Here is a 20,956-nt window from a genome sequence, read left to right on the forward strand (position 1 = left end):
GAAAGAAGAAGCTCATTCCGTTTGGCATTCTAAAAACTGATAAGCTTATCATTAATTATGATTCAAGTGAACTTTTCATTGATTTCTAACCAAAATGTATGATTAGGGGTGATGGGTTGATGCCTCACTGAGCCTCGAGGAGCCTATTTCATCTCGTTTAGAAGAGTAATGTTTAAAAGACCTCTGCTCTCTCCTCAGCAGCTATCTCCTGTCCCTCACAGTCATCTGCATTCGGTTCAAAAAATTGTAAATGGCTAATCCAATACACCTTAAGAGAGAGAAGAAACGCTCGCCCGTAAACAGAGAGTGGAAAAACAGCGCAGATGTTCATCTCTAATGTAATTTCCATTCAATTTCCTAAGTGCATTCCCCAAGTGCAAACTAGTTTAGCGTTATGTTTAGCTTGCAAATTATTTTTAATAAATAATGAACGCAATGAAAACCCGGAGATCAATTGCAGCTGAGATATCATAAAAGGAGCCCTCTAAGTGCTGCCTTTGCTGATTTGAACATTTTTCCCGTTTTCAAATTGCCCGTGTCAGTGCTAAAGGTTCTGTCGAGAAGTTTTGATGACTATCCTGGTATCTCCCGATGAGTCTATCCCCTATTCCCGTTCACAGGCTTCCTGCGTCCACGGGCCGGGTAATACAAGGATATGCGCACGTTTTCCTTCCCTCCCTTTCTCCTCACTTCGACAAAATAAAAGGAGGCGGGATAGGCCTGTTTGCACACATTAGTTACAACCCATCTGGTGGTGGGACGGTGGATGATGTTTAAATCTGACTATAAAAACAGCGTTCCGATGAGCGCGCAGGCGGGTTAGCTGTAAAGCACCAAGGCCGGGGCGCAAATTCAATTCTCTTGCAGCCTATTGCTGAGGCAATTTCATTACCAGTCAGCGGCTGCAATGTTTGTGAAGTGAGCGGTAGGGCTACATAGCCAACACTATAAACTTCCACACTGCAGTGTATTATTGACCAGTTAACTTGTAATCCAAAATGTAAAAAAAAGAATGCAACTGAATAGGCTAATATTTAAATATATCACTCTGGCTTCCACTATCTTTCTTTCTCTCTCTCTCTCTCTCTCGTGGGTAGATGTGAGTGCGACAGATTGATTTAGCTCAAAAGTCGAACCTAATAATAGATCCAGAGGATTGTATGGGGAGGGGGTGGCTAAAAGGTTAATTACCGAATCTTGCCCAAACTGACCATCTGGAAATACTAACATCTTCCCGCCTCCCCCTCTCCCACCATCCCTCTGCCTCTCCCCATCTCTCAGTGATCGCTCTGCAAAATATCATCAATATTCCTCACCAAACATAACCCCGACAGAGATGATCTCCAATTGAAAGTGTGTGTGTCAGTGTGTGTGTGTGTGTGTGTGTGTGTGTGTGTGTGTGTGTAGCCTAGCTCTGTGTTGAGGACATATTTTACACATTGTTTTATCCTCTCCATGCGCTCCATACTATAATATTAAACTCATTTCCTGACAACTGGATGTTTCATTGAAAAGTAGGCCTATATCAGGTATGGGTAAGACCGACGTTTTAAAATCATACATTTAACTTTTTAAAGTATGTCAAATAAAGTAGACAAATAGCCTCTTGCAAATACTGATTTTAGTTAACTTGGATGCAGTCAAAGTGAGAGACTGCCTTTGAAAACCTTGAAATGTCTTATAATTATCTGCACAAAAAAAATAGAAGTCAATAGCCTGCCCTATAGGCTTCCTCCTACTGGACAATTGTCGACTTTATCTGTAATCAATACCGCTCCCATCAAAATATGTCAGACTTGGCTTAACTGACAAGTCTCACCCGATTGACACATGACGCGGAAATGCGTCAGAAATGTAAGCATATTTGATTTCACTGTCATGGTCAAGATGCTATATAACGATTTGTTGACATGTTGTGAAATAGAAAACAAGCCAAAAAAGTAAATTTAGACTGAATAATTAATGAAGAGGGAATGAAATCATATGGTTGGAAAATATTACTTGTTATAAGGTATTTTTGCTGATATTTTCCGAGTGAATAACTTCAGTGTGTGTTGTGACAGCGGGACACACAATATGAAAACTTATCTACAAATGTATTAGTCTTTTGCTTTATTATTAATAGTCTATATTATTATTATTCTATCGTTACTTAATTCCAATCATCAGTTGTGCCTTCTCTTACAGCAACCCTGACGCGCATAGGAGGGTCCAGCTTCTTATCAAGATAACTTTTTGTCATGTTTATTTTCACATGTGAAAATCCTGTCTTTGTATTGAATTGTCAGCCTCCTCTTTTGTCGTGCATAATCAACATGCCCTATTGTCGCTGTAGCCGGGGGAGCTGTGCTGGAGAGAAAAAAAGTTGCAATTATGTTCAACTAGACAATGAAGCAAAAAAAACCCTGAGGTTCGGGAATGCTAAAGGTCTTAGGGAAGGAGGGCACTGGTCCCTTTTTTTGTTATTTTCCTCCAATGACATTGTATGCGAACACTAATGCATCTGTCATGATAACAAGCTAAGAATAACATCTAGACATCAAACCAAGCAGAGAATCTATCCGAGGTGATTCATTCAGATCTGTCCCATTGATTTATTAAACACACAAGCAACATCTGCAGCCGCAGCCAGCACCGTGCGCGGGTTGAAGATCAATTGGTGGGGGAAAGGGAGAGGAGAAATGACTCAAAACATTTTTTATTTTTTTTATTTTTTTGCGTGGTTTGTCCCGCTTTAACTGACACAGAAATATGTATTTATTATTCAGTGACAGAAATAAAATATAAAAACCGTGCGTCACCATGCTGTAAATCAATATTCATGCATGAATGATTATAAAGCGACCAAATGACAAGTGTAGCCAGCCTCATTAGGTGAAATCCACATATTAAACTTCTCTCATCACCCTTACTTGTATGTCTATTTTCTCACTGGCAGTGGGCCTAATGGAGAGACACAAATGTCCGTTTAATTTACAGTCATTTAGCAACGGAGAAGCGGACACAAATGTTTGGCTGCTCATGGCAATGATATGTAAAGTACTCATATAAACTCCCAGTCAGTTAGATTTTAGGATTTTAACTGAAGGAGCTGGATTTCAGATACGACAAAAACATTTCCTCTACTGCTCTTGAAAGACACTGGAATTGCATACTCCCGTCCTCACGGTTATCAAGAATAGTGAGACTTTTCTTTGACAAACTATAAGAGTACAACTCTTCTCACTGAAAGTCCCAAATAAATATTCTAAACGGACGATCATGCAGTAGGCTTCATGTCGCCATGAAGCTTGATAGGGAAAGTATGTTGCAGCACACTGAAGGTGACAAAAGTGGGCTACACCAGTTTGACAACAGAATATTCTTTATGGGACAGTGAAAGGGACATATTCCTAATGTAGGCCAAACACTTTGACAAGTATTCTTATTCTGAACAATCATGTTGAGTTCTACAGAATTAGATGAGGTGCTATGGAATGAAAAGTTATTTTCCTCTTTGCAAAATAATGTGGAAAATACATGATCTCTAGTGCTTTTGCATAAATGATTCATCAATGAGCTGCTGCTAGGGGGGTTAAACGTGGTTGCTTTAGGCGGATGGCTGATAGGTGTGTGTGTGGGGGAGGTAGAAGTTATGAACAACTAAACTACTTTTCTCATACTTCTCTGTCTATAAAACGGATAAGGAACAATTGTAGCCTATACTTATATAGATAGATAGGTCAGTGTGTGTATGTGTGTGTGTGTGTGTGTGTGTGTGTGTGTGTGTGTGTGTGTGTGTGTGTGTGTGTTTGAGAGAGAGAGTGAAGTGGTACAGAAGTTGTCAATGACTGAACTAACTTTGCACAATACTTTGATGCTTAGTAATAATATAGCATCCTAACTATCATTTTTCTAATGAAGGTATTATTTATTTATTTCAGCGCAGGTAACATTCAAATGTTTATGCTCTGCTTTCGGGGTTTCGGAGTGAAACGGGTAATTGAGAAATGAAGTGACCGAAACACACGCAACTAACCTGGCATTGGTGCAGTCGTTGTAGAGCGCCTCGAAGTCCTTGCGGGTGATGAGTTTGCAGCGATTCACCCCGGGCTGAATAGCCCCAAGCCCCCGCAGAATCCGAACCTGCTCAACCGTGCACACGACGGGGCATATATCCAGCCGCTTCAGCTTGGTGTAGACGGTGTGCAGACCCCCGACCAGATGTTTCAGGAAGAGGTCGAAGACCTGCGGCAGGCAGATGAGTTCTTGACCGTCCACGTTGAACGAGGCTACCTTGACCCCGTGCACCTCAACCATTTTGCACTCGTTATTACCGCTTGTGCCGTTTCCATTTCCTCCTCCACCGCCTCCTCCGCTGCTGATGAAAGAGTTGATCAAGCTGCTTGTCAGTCTCGGGGACTCGGCTGGGCTTGTATACAGCGGATCGGAGCGGAATAAACTGCCAGACCCCGGATTAGATGTTGGGGAAAGCACCGGCGGAGTTGCTGACACGGCCATAGTTTCTTAAGTTTCTTATTTTCCTCACTCTCTGTCTCACCTTTTACGTTTTGTTTCTACTTCTCGCTCAATCTTTTCTCTTGCTGTTTCACATGCACTCTCGCTCCCGTCGGATAGTCGGCAATGGGCAACTAACTACCTATCTCACAAGTGCGGTGGCTAGAATGAGAACCATCTGATTCACTGTTTCAATTAGCCAGCCCACTGAGAACTCGAGTGGCAGCTCCAACCACCAACGAGAAGCACACCAGCTTACGCGCGAGCATCCTATTGGTCCTTTGAGCATGATTGGCAGGTCTCCTAGTTGGAGGGTCTGGTTTCTGTTGACAGCCACCCCGTTACTCGAGAATAACTTCTTACTGACTTTTGGGGTTCATTCTATACAATTAAGACCTGAATTCAAGTGTTTTACTCTTATTGATACACACCCTAAAATATGTGAAGTTTGATAGGCAAACGTTATAGTCACGAACGACATCGTTATTGTACTATAATAATGTCCTACATGTAGATCTATTGTAAATAATACAATATGATAATTAGCATTAATATTAGGATTAACCTTATAGTCATAGTAATTACGATTGTTGTAATACAAGTAAATGCTATTGTTATTGTAGGCTAGCCCTTCTACAGTAATACCCACTCCAAGGCCAACACCACGAGGCCTGAACCTTAATGGAATGTGGGACGTAGCATGTTTGGGATTGCCTACTGGTTGAACACAGAGACATATATTTACACGTGGCTCTGGCTGAAGACCTATTCTGGTTACTGCAGAGTTAGTTAGTAGTTCCATTGGCGTTATTATCATTGACATTGATGGGCACACAATTCCCATGGACGCTTGCTTCCTGATCAAGGATAAGAGGACATACGTGTGTCTGTGCGCCTGCTGATCTGTTCAACAAAGAGCATCAGGGGGAGAAAAAAAACAAACAATGTGTGGATAATACTTGATTTGCAAAAAACGTTTAAAAAAAGGTAACAAATCTGTGGTACAAAACTCAAAATACTTCAACTCCCATGCAGAGAAATTAACAGGTTGATACATTTACATGTTTATGTTCATGTTTTTAATCAATGTGATACAATCGAGGACATCTTTGGTCATTTATTTGCTTTCAAACAACTTGCCCACGTATCAATAAACTGTCATTGACCAGCTGTCTGACAGCCCTTTCACCTGGGCGGTGTTAACTTTATCACCAGTAGTGCATTATCACAGTCCCCAAATCCAGAACAAATTCAAGAACGCGAACAGTATTATATATAGAGCCCTTATTGCATGGAACTCCCTTCCATCTCATATTGCTCAAATAAACCTCAAACCTGGTTTCGAAAAACAGATAAAGCAACACCTCGTGGCACAACGCCTCTCCCCTATTTGACCTAGATCGTCTGTGTCTATGCATTGATATGTAGGCTACGTGTGCCTTTAAAAAAAATGTATGTAGTTCTGTCTCTGAGCTGTTTTGTGTGGACCCCAGGAATAGTAGCTGCTGCTTTTGCAACAGCTAATGGGGGATCCTAATAAAAATACCAAAATACTAAATACCAAAAATACCAAAAATATGCTGTCACTTTAAACCATGCATGTGCCTTTGCCTATTGAGTCCCAGTTTGGTTTCGGTGGATTCATACGGATACAGTAACACAGGCGCCTCTCCAGAGGCCAGATGCCCTCACTGCAGTCCTGCCAGGGCCAAATTAACTACACAGATTATCCACACAACTGCCACAATGTAACCACGGGGTTACATTGTATAAGGTAAAAACATATTCGTTTACAGTGAGTGGTATGACCCTGGTCAAAACTATTGTTCAGATTGTTGTAAAAAAAACAGTAATTATATAGAGCCAGACTGACCAACCAGTACATTAGATTTTTTTTTTTTTTAATTTTTTTTTAACCCAAAACAGGCTCACAGTGGTATAAAACATATTTTCTTGCTAAAAGAATAAGGGTCGTTTAAATCTCTTCTACCAAAAGCCAAAAGAGTCAAAGTTAACTTGATATTTTTTTGCGGACAGTCAGAGCCAACATTTGGCTACCTACTAGGTGTCTGACTCTAAGAGCAGATGTCTTATGCCACACATTGTATTTCACTACACCTCACCTCAATAGTCATCACCAGGGACCATGCAGACTTGTTGGTTTCATGTTAGGCTACTGAATACATTTTTTTTTTTAGTTTGACCTCACTAATACGGAACACGTCGCAAATAACTAAGGCACTGGCACACCTGGACCTATTCTCAGGCAGATGGCAGTATTTCAAATGAAAATCTTCATGTTGGTTAAAAAAAGAGTCTGAGAAATTAATACAGGAATAATACTTAACCTTTGGGCTCTTCCATTCTAGTAGGGAAGATTAATATTGTAATGAGTGCTTAAATGCCATGCACATTTTTTTTTTGCAAGTACCTGGTTAAATTAAAAAGCTAGGTAGCAATCCGGAAATTAGAAACATATTTTACCTGGGTTTCAATTGCACCTTGCTCCTTCATCTTCTATTTAATCTTAATGATTGCCTGATTAGCATAGCCAGCCAGCTAGCAAAGCTACCAGCTCCAGCCTCAAACCACTCCCCGAGCAGCGGCTTAATGTCTCCCCCTCTATGCAAAGTGACAACTCATTCCTCATAGAGTAAATGTATATAATGATGCCCTCCCACCCTCTCAGCACACAGTGATGGACTGCTGCATTGGAACATTGTACAGAGTAATCTCCTCTTTTAAGGGCAGGCTCTCAAACTGGTTAAAGAGCACTTATTTCCCAGTTTTTCAGATTTTGAGTTGTTCTAACACTTAACAGCCTGGTGATATCAATTGTGAGAAAATCTCTTCTCGTATCAATTGTCGTTCTGCCAACACATTTAATCCTAAACATTTGACAATTTTTGGAATTTGTATGATATAAAATATATAGTTTAACATTTTTTGTGACAACGACAAAAAAGAGGGTTGACATTAGGATATCAATAACAATTTGTTTCGATATTTTGTGCTTAAAAAGTGGCACCATCTTAATCCCATAACCTTCATGTTGCTCTGCAATTATTGATCAAAATCATTTGTCACTGACATTCTTTCTCAGAATCATTTTGCATTCAGACATATTTTGTTATGCATTATTTGACGTGACAAAAATGACAAGAATTAATACTGCTAACTGTACTGTAACTACACTTAGAATACACTGTAATGAATGTGGACGAATCATGAATCCCTATAAAGTTCCTTTAGTGGATGGCAATTGTACTTGGTTGCTGTAGGAAGAATACATCCATTCCTGTATGCTTGCCATTATAGTCTATGCACCATGCAGACTGCAGACAAAGCGGTTGTGTGAAAGACAGGAGACGGAGAAAAGGAGAGAGAGAGAGAGAGCGAGAGAGAGAGAGAGAGAGAGAGAGAGAGAGAGAGAGAGAGAGAGAATGACTGCCTCATCTCAATTTTGCATCCTTCCTTAGAGTTATTGTAATGTGAAATATTGCAGTGGGGCCAGATACAGAACACCATCTCCCTTCGGAATAATGAAATGTTTTTATTAATGCAAGCATCACACAAATCAATAACAACAATATATTACTGGTGATTGTAATTGAATGTTTTCCTAATTTTACTGTCACTTGTGATAGATACTCATGCCCATTACAGCGTTTCAAATTCATTACACTTTCTTGTCTCTTGCTGGATTGAATGTTACAGGAGTCAAGTAATCCATTTGGGCTGTGACATGTGCCAAAAAGCTGATGGACTCTTAATTTAAATAAAATATCGCTCCTTAATTCTACTTAAAAGGACAAGCTTGTTACTTGAGTGTGGGTGCCATGCTTAATTTTTTCAAGAAGGCCCACATTGATGATATAATGACACTTCCGCTATGCTTGCTGCCAAATGAAGGGTGACTGATCCCTGAAGTAAGACTGTCACTCTTTTCTCTGCCTTGGGATGTGGTTTGGTCTATAAAGCTGAATCACTGAGCCTGAATACTTGTCACAACCATTTTGGCATCTTGAAAGTCATCTTGCTATATTTGTAATCACATTGTAATTACATTTATTTATATTTTTCTATGTGTTCATTTGATGTACTAATTGTAAGTTGTTCCCCACATATTTTCCCCAAGTTGAAAAGAAAGAAGAACAAAAAGTTCAGCTTTATTAGAGCTGATAGAATTCAAGCCAAATCTTTGAATAAGCCCTTCGAATACTGGTTGCATTTTCAGGATTTACATATAACCACAGCCCTTAATCATATGATTCCACTTGGTTGTCTGTCCAGTTCTGAGAGAACTTGAAATCCAAGTCTCTTTCATTGACTATACCACTATTCACAGCACCCTCAACACCTGTCAAGTTGCACTGCTCTGGTTAACTTGGTTCTCCATATCGTATCCCTTCAAGTAGAAGGAACAGGAGGACGAATGGCCTAAGAAACCTTCATACCCCCCCCCTCCAAATAATCCACTGATAGAATGAAACAGAGCCAATCAGACACTCTTTAAAATGCATGAGCCATGATAAAGAGTTAGCCGCATCTCTAACGGTTCTCTGAAGCAACAATCAAAGGAAGCGGAACACATAGAAGTGAACAGGGAAAGGTGTGGGCACTTGGAAGATAAAGAGTTCTTGATTTTCTCAGAAAGCAAGGCAGTGCTTGCTGCATTGATGGTCTTTTGTAAGACAGCCAGGAAAACCGCCTCTGAACATACCCCTAAATGGCACAGGATGAAACTGTTCCAACCATTTCAAACCACACAGGTTTTTTCTTTTAATTCTACTTGGATTAAAAAAAGAAGCATATCCCGTGAGAGTAAGCAAGTGACACCAAGACACCCCTGCATCACAAAACTTGAGACAAACACTCCTGTTAAAAGCTTCAACATTGTGGTTCAAATTTAATAGGGAAAAGAGGGGGGGGGGGGGGGAATGCTTGTTTTCAGCCATCTGTCAGGGCTGTTTTAAGTTATATGAGATTTTTGAAAAGGAGACCGGTGATGATCAATTGATGATTCCTCTAAACCAATAAACACCTGTCTGCATAGCTTGGCCCAGCAAACAACAGGGATAGCTGCAAACACTACCTAATGAGCAAGTCTCAATATTCTCGAGGACCCCTCTCTGCTTGGTGACATAGTAGGTTACTGCCCAAAACCTTATACGGGATGGGAACAAAAGTTAGTGAAGTTTCTACAGCACAATGCCTGGTTAGCACAAACAAATAGCTGCTGCCCATAATGTTGAACAGTACTTGAGACAAGTATATTGTCTGGGTCTGGAATGCATGATGCATCTCATGCTTTTATGACAAAACAAGTGTCCTATCAATGTAATTAAAAACGTCACTCATTTAAAACCATGACTCACTTGAATGAAATAATGAACATGGAGATGACCTCCTCTTGTGTAGAATTAAACAATGTTTTTAGAAGTACCCTCAAGTCTGGATTTTTTTTAAACTGCAGGGCTTTTAGAAACCACTTAAAACCACAAAAGGCAACCGATGATAATGAATCCAATTGGTCAAACTACCCACTGGGCACGCACTGGTTGAATCAATGTTTGTTCCATGTAATTTCAATTAAATTACATTGAATTAACGTGGAATAGACCTTGAATTGACGCCTGTGCCGTGGGTAATGTGTACTACTGTCTACAGCCCTTGGCTAACTGTATGCCAGGTGCAGCTTATATCATCAGGTTAGTTTGACCTCTTGTTCTTTCAATGTCTTGAACCAGGAAATAGACACAGTGTACATTCATTTAAACGGCATTTAAAGGGAAATTACAACCCTCATAATAACTCTTTTAAATGCATGTTCGTTTTCGAAACAACACTCAATCCATCATTACCTTTACAACCAGCACATCACTCAACAAGCAATCAGCCCAACCCACTGAAGTTTACAGCATACATTAACAGGATTGCAGGCTAAGCAGCAGTCAAGCACCGGACGTTTGTGAAGCTTACCTCATTCTGGCTGAGATGGAGAAAGGAAAGAAAGATAATGATGAAAATCTTTACAAATATATACTTTACCTGAGTTCAGTCCAGTATTTGTCCGTTGGCTGAAACAGTTCCTATACGCAGAATCGGGTCATTGCCATGGTCTGCCATTGACAGTAGTGATGCCAGCTCTTGGCAAATGTGGCTAGTGGGGTATACCATCTACAGTTGTCGACCAGGAGAAGTACAGTGCCTTGCGAAAGTATTCGGCCCCCTTGAACTTTGCGACCTTTTGCCACATTTCAGGCTTCAAACATAAAGATATAAAACTGTATTTTTTTGTGAAGAATCAACAACAAGTGGGACACAATCATGAAGTGGAACGACATTTATTGGATATTTCAAACTTTTTTAACAAATCAAAAACTGAAAAATTGGGCGTGCAAAATTATTCAGCCCCTTTACTTTCAGTGCAGCAAACTCTCTCCAGAAGTTCAGTGAGGATCTCTGAATGATCCAATGTTGACCTAAATGACTAATGATGATAAATACAATCCACCTGTGTGTAATCAAGTCTCCGTATAAATGCACCTGCACTGTGATAGTCTCAGAGGTCCGTTAAAAGCGCAGAGAGCATCATGAAGAACAAGGAACACACCAGGCAGGTCCGAGATACTGTTGTGAAGAAGTTTAAAGCCGGATTTGGATACAAAAATATTTCCCAAGCTTTAAACATCCCAAGGAGTACTGTGCAAGCGATAATATTGAAATGGAAGGAGTATCAGACCACTGCAAATCTACCAAGACCTGGCCGTCCCTCTAAACTTTCAGCTCATACAAGGAGAAGACTGATCAGAGATGCAGCCAAGAGGCCCATGATCACTCTGGATGAACTGCAGAGATCTACAGCTGAGGTGGGAGACTCTGTCCATAGGACAACAATCAGTCGTATATTGCACAAATCTGGCCTTTATGTGGCAAGAAGAAAGCCATTTCTTAAAGATATCCATAAAAAGTGCCGTTTAAAGTTTGCCACAAGCCACCTGGGAGACACACCAAACATGTGGAAGAAGGTGCTCTGGTCAGATGAAACCAAAATCGAACTTTTTGGCAACAATGCAAAACGTTATGTTTGGTGTAAAAGCAACACAGCTGAACACACCATCCCCACTGTCAAACATGGTGGTGGCAGCATCATGGTTTGGGCCTGCTTTTCTTCAGCAGGGACAGGGAAGATGGTTAAAATTGATGGGAAGATGGATGGAGCCAAATACAGGACCATTCTGGAAGAAGACCTGAGACTGGGACGGAGATTTGTCTTCCAACAAGACAATGATCCAAAACATAAAGCAAAATCTACAATGGAATGGTTCAAAAATAAACATATCCAGGTGTTAGAATGGCCAAGTCAAAGTCCAGACCTGAATCCAATCGAGAATCTGTGGAAAGAACTGAAAACTGCTGTTCACAAATGCTCTCCATCCAACCTCACAGCTCGAGCTGTTTTGCAAGGAGGAATGGGAAAAAATTTCAGTCTCTCGATGTGCAAAACTGATAGAGACATACCCCAAGCGACTTACAGCTGTAATCGCAGCAAAAGGTGGCGCTACAAAGTATTAACTTAAGGGGGCTGAATAATTTTGCACGCCCAATTTTTCAGTTTTTGATTTGTTAAAAAAGTTTGAAATATCCAATAAATGTCCTTCCACTTCATGATTGTGTCCCACTTGTTGTTGATTCGTCACAAAAAAAATACAGTTTTATATCTTTATGTTTGAAGCCTGAAATGTGGCAAAAGGTCGCAAAGTTCAAGGGGGCCGAATAATGTATGCCCGGTTGAGCCTAGGTTACTCTTTACTGAGCTCGTCATTATATTTGGTTGGCCGTCCTGTGAATGGCTTGTGTCCGGAGTGTATGCTTGATGAAACGGTGGAGCATGTGTTGTTGTATTGTTGTAAGTATGTGAAGAGAGGGAAAGATTGATGTGTATGGGTTAATTGAGGTTGGACGGGGTTGGGGAGGTTTGAAAGGGATTTTTGGAATGGGGGAGTGTTTGATGGAAGTTAGTATGGCTTTTTTAAAATTGAACTTAGTAGAAAATAATTAGGGAGATGGATTGAGATGTTTGTGTTAGTTTTCTTTTTCTCCTAATGTAATGTGAACCGTGATTGACCACATACTCCAGCACAGTAGGTGGCGGCATGCACCTTTAACGTTTCTTTGCATGAAGAAGAAGAAGAAGAAGGAGAAGAAGAAGAAGAAGAAGGAAATGAAGGAGAAGAAGAAGGAAATGAAGAAGGAAAAGAAGAAGGAAAAGAAGGAGAAGAAGCAGAAGAAGGAGAAGAAGAAGAAGAAGAAGAAGAAGAAGAAGAAGAAGAAGGAGAAGAAGGTTATGCAGCAACCACCAGTGCACAAAGATGATCATATGTATAATCATATTCTGACCATTTCAGAATGTTGCCTTTTTATTCTCATGCATATTGCAAATCCCTCAGAAGCCTGTCTCAGTTTGATCATTTTGTTTAGGGATAACTCTAGTTGGGCAAATCGTATATATATACCTGAACAAAACAAGCATTGTTCAGGTTTGCTTGTTAAAAAACAGGATAGCACTAAAAAAGATACACAAACAGGTTCTTATAACTCCGACAATAAAACAGACTTGCGACTAAAGTGTGACCATGCTTTCACAGACCATGCTTTCACAGGCTTTCCTGGTTGATTTACAACTGAACAAAAGCAGTGACAAATCATTTCAGGATGAAAGAAAAAAGAGAAAACAGCTATCCACTGCATTTAAAAATAAACAGTGAATAGAATTACAACTTCATTCAAAAGAAAATCACCTTAAGACTGCTTAGACTACAAAAAGGTGTCTCCAAACACATGAAAACAACTGAAAAACAAAATGACCTTATTGCAGTGTCATAGCCCTAACCTACAAAGCAATAAACATTTGGATTGTGTCGACCAGTGTCAATCAGCACTGATACAAATAGCCTACCTTATCAGAAAACTCCAACCACACCAAAAACATTTCTTCAAAACAGCATAGTCACAAAATGGTTACCCTGGCTCAGAAGTAGACTTGCACAGTAACAACACAGCCTTCAGGGACAATGGTAAGGGATGCGATTATCTGGCCCGGGTTGCCCCGGTGGGAGGAGTTTGCACCGGGGGAAAAGGCCTCCCGGGCGTGAACCAGCGGCCACTTTCGTGGCCGATGGCGAAGTTGGCTCACAACAAAGTCACATAGATTAAGCATGTGGAGTAATAGGATTCTGTGTTTTCAGATGCAAAATGTATTGCTTTTGATAAAAAAAATATGTAATCTGCCTTCCCAATGAAAACTAGTTAGAGAATTTCAACATACTGTATATTTTATGGAAAAAATATTTTGTATGTTTCTGAACGATTGTTGACAACATGACCGAGTGGTATAGATTACTGTTCGATTTGAGAAGGGCGCTCTTCCCTTATCGCTTTTGCCCATTCATGTCACGGGCTGGTCCATAGACCGCTGCACCACAACTCAGTTTAATCGAACTCCCTCAAACTCTAATCTGGCCAGGTGGGTCTGGGGTGCTTTTATATGTTGTACATGTTCCCCACCAATTAGGGTCCCCTGGGAAACATGGACCAAAACTAAGATACCTCTTACCCTATATGAATGCCTGAGATATTAGGGATTGATGGAAAGTTTTAGGACCACTGGAGGTGTTCATCAATGCTGATGCAGTGTATCTTGTTGTTATTTATGTTATCACCTTAATCTCCCATTGCCTACTATATTATGGAATATTGGATGTTGAAGGTACGGTGTTTCTATTTTAGTTTACTTATAGTTCCATCTTTACTAATATGATATTACTCATGTTTATTATTTAAGAGAAAATACATGGGATACTTTTTGATTTAATCATTGTGTGTGTGTGTACACACGCGCACGTACATGTGACGTCACAGCTATTCTGTCACATGATACAGTGCTCACCATGGCGGCTGACAACCTACCATCCGAATTTGATGTTATCATACTCGGGACAGGTAATAAACTATTGTTGGTTTGCCAGTGTGTGTGTACTTTCAACCTGTTTCTTGATAACTGTCCCCCTGAAATTGGGGAGGGTGCAAGAATATTGTCTAAAGGTTTCATCCAAAACTGTGAAACGGCTGATAGCGTTTGTTGCTAACGCTAGCCGCTTGTTGTTGACGTTAGCAGCTAGCTAGGGAGTTACCTTGCTAATTAGGAGCACGGAATATCTAACATGTATACCTGTACCATTTGAATATAAAACGGCTAGCTAGCTATAGCCTTAGCAATTCGTGTCATTTTCTGAACGCGTAAAAAATATGTGTGTGTGTTATAAGCTCACCATTTCAACATCGATAGCTATAGTAGCTAACTTTGACAACGTCATCAGCTTCCTTGATGGCAACGTCTGTGTGAATGTTAGCTATCAGCTATCTGAATTCTTGCTATCTTGTCCATGTTTGATGTGAAGAGCTAGTTAACTAACTTTAACCCCAACAACCAACGTTTGCACATGGTACAAAAGGTAAAATATAGAGCCAAACAGCTAGCATTAGTAAAGGCATCTCTCTAACTTAACTTACTGCTTGCTCTCAGTTGAGAGAAGCATGCACTGTCATTGTGACTAGCCTGGGCTACTGTTGGGTAGCGAACGCTAAATCTATGTTTAGCCAATGAAATGTAGAACTGTTTGTGTCCAACCACCACATACAGTATATTTTCCTATCTACCTGTTTATAAATGCTAACTAGACAATACAGGATATGAAATGTAAGATGTCATTATCAGGTTCTTCAGAATAGAAATTGCTTGATCAAATGTTCAGACAAAGATGAGTCTAATGTGATGCTATCTTACACATTCTGCACCTAGCTAATTGTAATTCTACATAATTATTTTGTAACTAAAACGTCTAAATGCGTATTTCTCAAATCCTTAACACATCCATGACTGTTTCAGGGTTGGGTATTTTACTTTCTAAATGTAATCCGTTAGGCCTACAGTTACCAGTTATCTGTCCAAAATTGTAATCAGTAATGTAACTTTTTGATTGACCAAACTCTGTAACGTAATCTGATTACTTTGTTACTTTTTGATAATTTTCTCTTTAAGACGTCTGCATGCTTCCCATCATATATTATGTTTTTTCCTCTGTTAATGCACACACACAAAAAAATATTGAGGCAAGCCAAAGTTTGGTAGCTGAAGTCTTTACCCCTTGGTCAACAGTATGGATTCTTCAATTAAGTGTTTGTTGTCATTCAATGAGAGACTCATTGAAACTAATTTTCATGCAAATTGTTTCACTTGAGAAATACTACCCCACACCTCATGGTTATCTAAGATTAATTTGTACTATTTTGAGGAAATGTATACTGGCTACGGCATCTCAAGAGGGACACTATTGCCGCTTTTTTCTTGTTTTCCAAGCACCGGTCTTTTAAGGGAGTATGCAAGGCACAGACTTTCACTTCACCTAGCGGAGTTCTGTTAGGAGCAAACAGCTTGATGTGCAGATGACATTAAAAGAAGACAAAAATGATCTAACAAACGCATTTGTTGTGTCATCATGGTCTCTGGCTTGTGGACAGACTCACTCAGGTGGAACATATTTACAGCTTCTTTTTAATGCTGAATTGAATGTAATTGAGTAAACAGAAAGGTGTCATAGTGTATTTTTCTCAAACATCCTTTCTAAAATTAAAAGTAATCCGAAAAGTAATCATCTAGTTTTTCAAAGGTATCTGTAATCCAATTACAATATGTTTTGCTGGTTACGTAACTAATTAGTTAGTTTTTTTGTAATCAGATTACATGTCACCGATTACATGTAATCAATTGTAATTACCACTGTAATTCACTATAGGCCAGTTGGCCTACTCTTTGATGAATCCACAGCACTGGTTTCATTCAATGTTCTGGCAAGACAATGCAATGGTTTGTCTTCATTCAGAATGATGACCTGGGCTTACCAATAAGAATCTAGCCCCAATAATAGCACAGGAAAGGATACAGGTGCTCTAATTCATTATGTTCAGAAATCAGTCCATGCACAGACCTGGTTCAAGGCACAGAACTGATGCCAGCAGGGGATCCACTGTAGGAGCTCACCAGTGCTGGGATTTGCTATGCAATGGAGGAGGAAAATAAATATTAAAAATGACAGCTCAGATGCCTATTGCTATAATTCAGCACTATGATTGATGGTGTGCAAATTGAATATCTCTGGCCCACTTCTGGTTTTGCTGGTGCAAAACTTCAAGCCAGCTGGTCCCCATACTGTGGGTGACAACACTGCACTGATGACCCAGTCTATTTCTGTGCAGGCAGTGTTCTGTGTCAAGGTTGGTCAGACAAGCATTTTTTCCCCCAGGTTCCCCAGCCTCTGTCTTTGTGTTGGGTCTGTGTGCAATAGGTGGCCGTGGACAAGGAACAGTTGTTTATGAATATAGTGGCCCCCTAATGACACCTGTTTTCCATCTGCTGGCCCTTCACCTGTGTGAGGCAGGGTGTTCCTGTTGGTTGCACCCCGTCAGTCCCCTGTTCACACACCTCTGACGCTCACCAGGGGGTGACACAGGGGACCTCTGGTCTACGTGGCTAGTTCTCTTTTGGACATCTGCGAGTTTGATGTATGAAAGTCTCTTAAAGGGGGTCTAGCCAATTGTAGGCCTAATTCTCTGCTTTACAAATATTTTGTCAATTTGTTTTTGTAATTTAAACAATTTGACCTTGAAATAATTTTCATCAGCATAGCACCCCTGGGCCATTGCAGATCTTTTGTCCAGTCGTTAGATTAATATCCCTTAAATAGCCTACGTTTGACATTTTATTCGCTTATCATACGCCCATATCCAGACTAGTGAGTGTATCCACAGTAGTGAGTGCATACGTTTTCTGACTTTTTTTTTGTTGTTGCACTGGTCCTCCGTGGGAATCGAACCCACAAGCCTGGCGTTGCAAGCGCCATTCTCTACCAACTGAGCCACACGGGACCTTTATTTTGAAATGTTCGACAACAGCCAAGTGAGCTAGATGGGAGGTAGCAAGTCAGCACAGGTAAAACCTACAAGGACGTTCTACAAGCTAGCCTAAGTGGAATGGTATCATGGCAAATCGATTGTGTTCCCGGGACAGCAGTGACAGAGATTCACAATTATTCCCGTTCTCATAGTGGAACTGGTCTTGTGCAGAGTCTTAATAGAGAGGCAATAAAGCAAACGGAGCCGGCATCTTGCTGAGCCGTTCCCTGCTGTTGTGTTAATGTAACTATCCATCTTGGTAGGACCTCCAGTCACTGCCATGAAGGGCCTCCATTAGCAGGACATGTGATTATGGAACTGAGCCAACAATCTCCAGCTTTACTAGTTGACACATCTCTGACTTGCACTTAGACTTCTTGCTTTGTCGTCAGGTTTAAAACGACAACAAATTGTCTGGTAAAATAACGCACAAGTTGATTTTTGACACCCACAATCTCAGATTGTTCTGAAATCGTTTGTTGTTAGAAACCGATAAATTTAGCATTCCTGCAGCATTATTTTGTTTGAAAAAATGTGATCTCTGAGAAATTAAGCTAATTGAATGCACCCAAATTGCGTTTTTTTTTAATAGGATTCATAAAAAATGTAATAATTATAGTACCTAACATCTGATTTGTACCAAACTTTTTTTCTAACTATGAGTATGACATGAGGAATCCAAAGAAAGGGTTGTCTTTTGACCATGGACCCCCTACCACAATTCCACCCCAACAACGAGTATGTAGTATCAGTTCTCTGTCTTGACAAGTAGTATGGAATTGCGGCTCAAATGATTGTTAATCCTATGTAATGAATTTTGTGACTTTATTTTTCCTGTTCATAGACATTACATCCTGATAGTACCAGGTTCCGACCACTAGATGGTAAAAGTTTGAAGAATGATCAATGCTAAAGGGATAGTTCACCCAAAATACAAAATAACATTGGTTTCCAGTTTGAGTTATGACAGCAATCCATGCTTTGGTTTTGTTGGGCACTGTTTCTAATGCTAACTTTTTAGCATTTGTGTCACAAAATGGAAATCAAATTATAAAAAGATTTCACCTTTTTATTTTCGGCCTGGCAGGCTAATGTGTTTCGGCATTTATGCCTTCACCAGAGCATCTAGCATTGGATTGCATTGGATTTGTGCCACAAATGCTAAAAAGTTAGCATTTGAAACTAGGGGTGTGACAAAAAAAAACAAGACGCAAATTCACAATTCAGATATGGTGCTGCGTACAACCGCTAGGGGTCAGTGTAGTTCAATCTACAGCAGTCCTGGCTACTTACCAGACAGCGCTCACTTTATTGCTGTTTCCCCACCCACTCAACAACAATGGTATTAATGCAGTTTTAGGTTCTCTGTTGTGTTCCTCTCCTTTTATGTTTTCAGTTGTCAGTACATGGGACTTCATGTCCCACTTCTCATCAATGTGATCGCTTGTTGCAGTGATGTACCACAGTGTGTTCATAGACGTCTACAATCTGTTGTCACGTGTGGTGTTTGAGCGCTCGTACTTTGTACTTGCAGAGCAATCATTGTACAATTTCTCCATCAGGGCCATCACGTTTTTTCTTCTGGTTCCAGATATGCCATTAGGGTATTGAAACTGGCATCCTCTACAATTGACAATGGCTGCATATCAACTGCAATCATTTCTGTAATAAGTGCTGTGATTTTTCTCCCTGTGTCCTTTATCGCACTGCTGCCAGCAACGTGTTGGGTCTCACGGTGCCTCCCTTTCAGCATTGCACCTGTACTGCCACTGTAGCTCAGTTCCACCTAGCAAATTGGGGGGTTCTTAAGAAAATAATCACCTAATAGCAGGAACAGCACCATCTAGTGGTCAGAACCTGGTTATATCAGGATGATAGGATGGGACATAAATGAGACAGAAGCTGTTGGGTTTATCTGAACAGGGGGGGGGGGGGGGGGGGGGGGGGGGGGGGGGGGGGAACTATAACAAATTTACTGAGAATACATTGCATAGGATGAAGAAACAATACTTCCGAGCCGCAGCACCATACTACTTGTCAGACATAGAAAACTGAAACTATATTCTGGTCGTTGGGGTGGGATTGGCATGGTGTGTGGGGGGATCCGTGGGTAGCTTCTGACCACTTCTTTGGATTCCTCATGTCTTACTCATTGTTAAAAAAAAAGTTTGGTCCAAATCAGATGTTGGGTGCTAAAATTATTGAATATTATATGAATCCTATACATTTAAAATGGCCAATTTGGGATGCAATCAATTAGCTTAATTTGTCAGAGATCAAATGATATTTCAGCAAAATAATGTTTCCGGGAATGCTTATCTTAATTTCAGAGCAATCTGAGATGGTGAGTGTCATAGTTTGTAGAAATTACACGGAACGTCCCAAACACAAAACACAATGGCGATTCAAGTCACTGGGTCATCATCTTCTTGTATTGTAAGCTAGATGTTAAAACAAGATGGGCCTACCGCACAGGGTAAGAAAGTCTATCAACTATGAAGACTTCACAGTTAAGACTGAATAGAATGGCCGGATTTCATTTTAATCCCATTTTAACGGTGTGCGTGCATGTGTGTGTGCGTATACGAGTGACAAGAGAAGAGGATGTGACGGGGTGGTGTTGACTGAAGTGCCTTCCCATCCTGCTCTGTCTGCTGAGGGCTTGCTAGTTTCTTTTTGCCTTCCCAAGCGCTCTCAGCCCGACTATAAATAACACGTCAAATGACTTTCAAGGTGGAGAGAGAATCCATTTTGGAATGTTCTCTGAAATGAAGAGTGATTTATGATTACATACAATTCCTGCTGAAAGCATTTTGGCTTTGCTCGGTCATCAAAGTCCTGCCGGCCCCCTATCTATTATTTATCGTGAGGCCTGTCTGTGTGGCATCAGTGCTTTATGGCAGGTAATGTTTGTCTTTAGCAAACATGATGTGGAAAAATCAATACCGGACCCGATAAATGGCATTAAAAGATGGCATCGGAGGTTATTTACAGTTTTTAAAAACATCTCAAGAATGGCCTGGTGGTTAGAGATACAACTATGTCGTTTTTTTTTAACGCGGTGTAGTTCATTGAGAGAGTGTATTTTATACTTAAGTGTCCACTTAAATCTTTCTTTGTGCTGTCCCAACATTGATACGATTGGACACTGGCTACCTATACTTCATGTTCTTGCATAATCCTCGGTGATGCTTGCAGCTGTGTTCATCTTTGGCAGCCTATATGCCTAATGTCGAAATGGTGAGGACACAAATGGACAGAGTAGCATATGTGGAATGAGAGCGTACAGTGCCAAGGTGAAACTGCATAAGCCTCTGGCTTTCCGTTGTGACTGAGAGATGCTCTCTGTTAAATGACACAGGGAGAGGTTTGGAAGTGGCGGCATGTACATGAGAATAAATCACTTTCCCATTGTGTGTGCGAGATGGGACAGTGCAAGGCCAGA

At 40.5% G+C, this 20,956-nt stretch overlaps 2 protein-coding genes across 10 annotated transcripts in view; one reads left to right on the plus strand and one right to left on the minus strand.

The window, feature by feature from the left end:
- dacha (dachshund a) overlaps positions 1–4,680 on the minus strand; it is a 128,615-nt gene extending 123,935 nt beyond the window's left edge. For 3 of the 8 annotated variants that reach the window (XM_036933285.1, XM_036933282.1, XM_036933279.1), the window contains exon 1: positions 4,019–4,677. In XM_036933285.1, the coding sequence (XP_036789180.1) occupies positions 4,019–4,500 (482 nt within the window). In that variant the 5' untranslated portion in view covers positions 4,501–4,677. Of the gene's footprint in view, positions 1–4,018 lie in introns of all 8 variants that reach the window. The other 5 variants (XM_036933280.1, XM_036933281.1, XM_036933287.1 and 2 more) reach the window with 4 other exon arrangements.
- Positions 4,681–14,384: 9,704 nt separating this feature from the next.
- Positions 14,385–20,956, plus strand: part of chm (CHM Rab escort protein) — a 35,260-nt gene continuing 28,688 nt past the window's right edge. For both annotated transcript variants that reach the window (XM_036933288.1, XM_036933289.1), the window contains exon 1: positions 14,385–14,502. In XM_036933288.1, the coding sequence (XP_036789183.1) occupies positions 14,451–14,502 (52 nt within the window). In that variant the 5' untranslated portion in view covers positions 14,385–14,450. The remainder of the gene's footprint in view (positions 14,503–20,956) is intronic.

Source organism: Oncorhynchus mykiss, chromosome 10 (genome assembly GCF_013265735.2).
Source record: "Oncorhynchus mykiss isolate Arlee chromosome 10, USDA_OmykA_1.1, whole genome shotgun sequence".
NCBI lineage: Eukaryota > Metazoa > Chordata > Actinopteri > Salmoniformes > Salmonidae > Oncorhynchus > Oncorhynchus mykiss.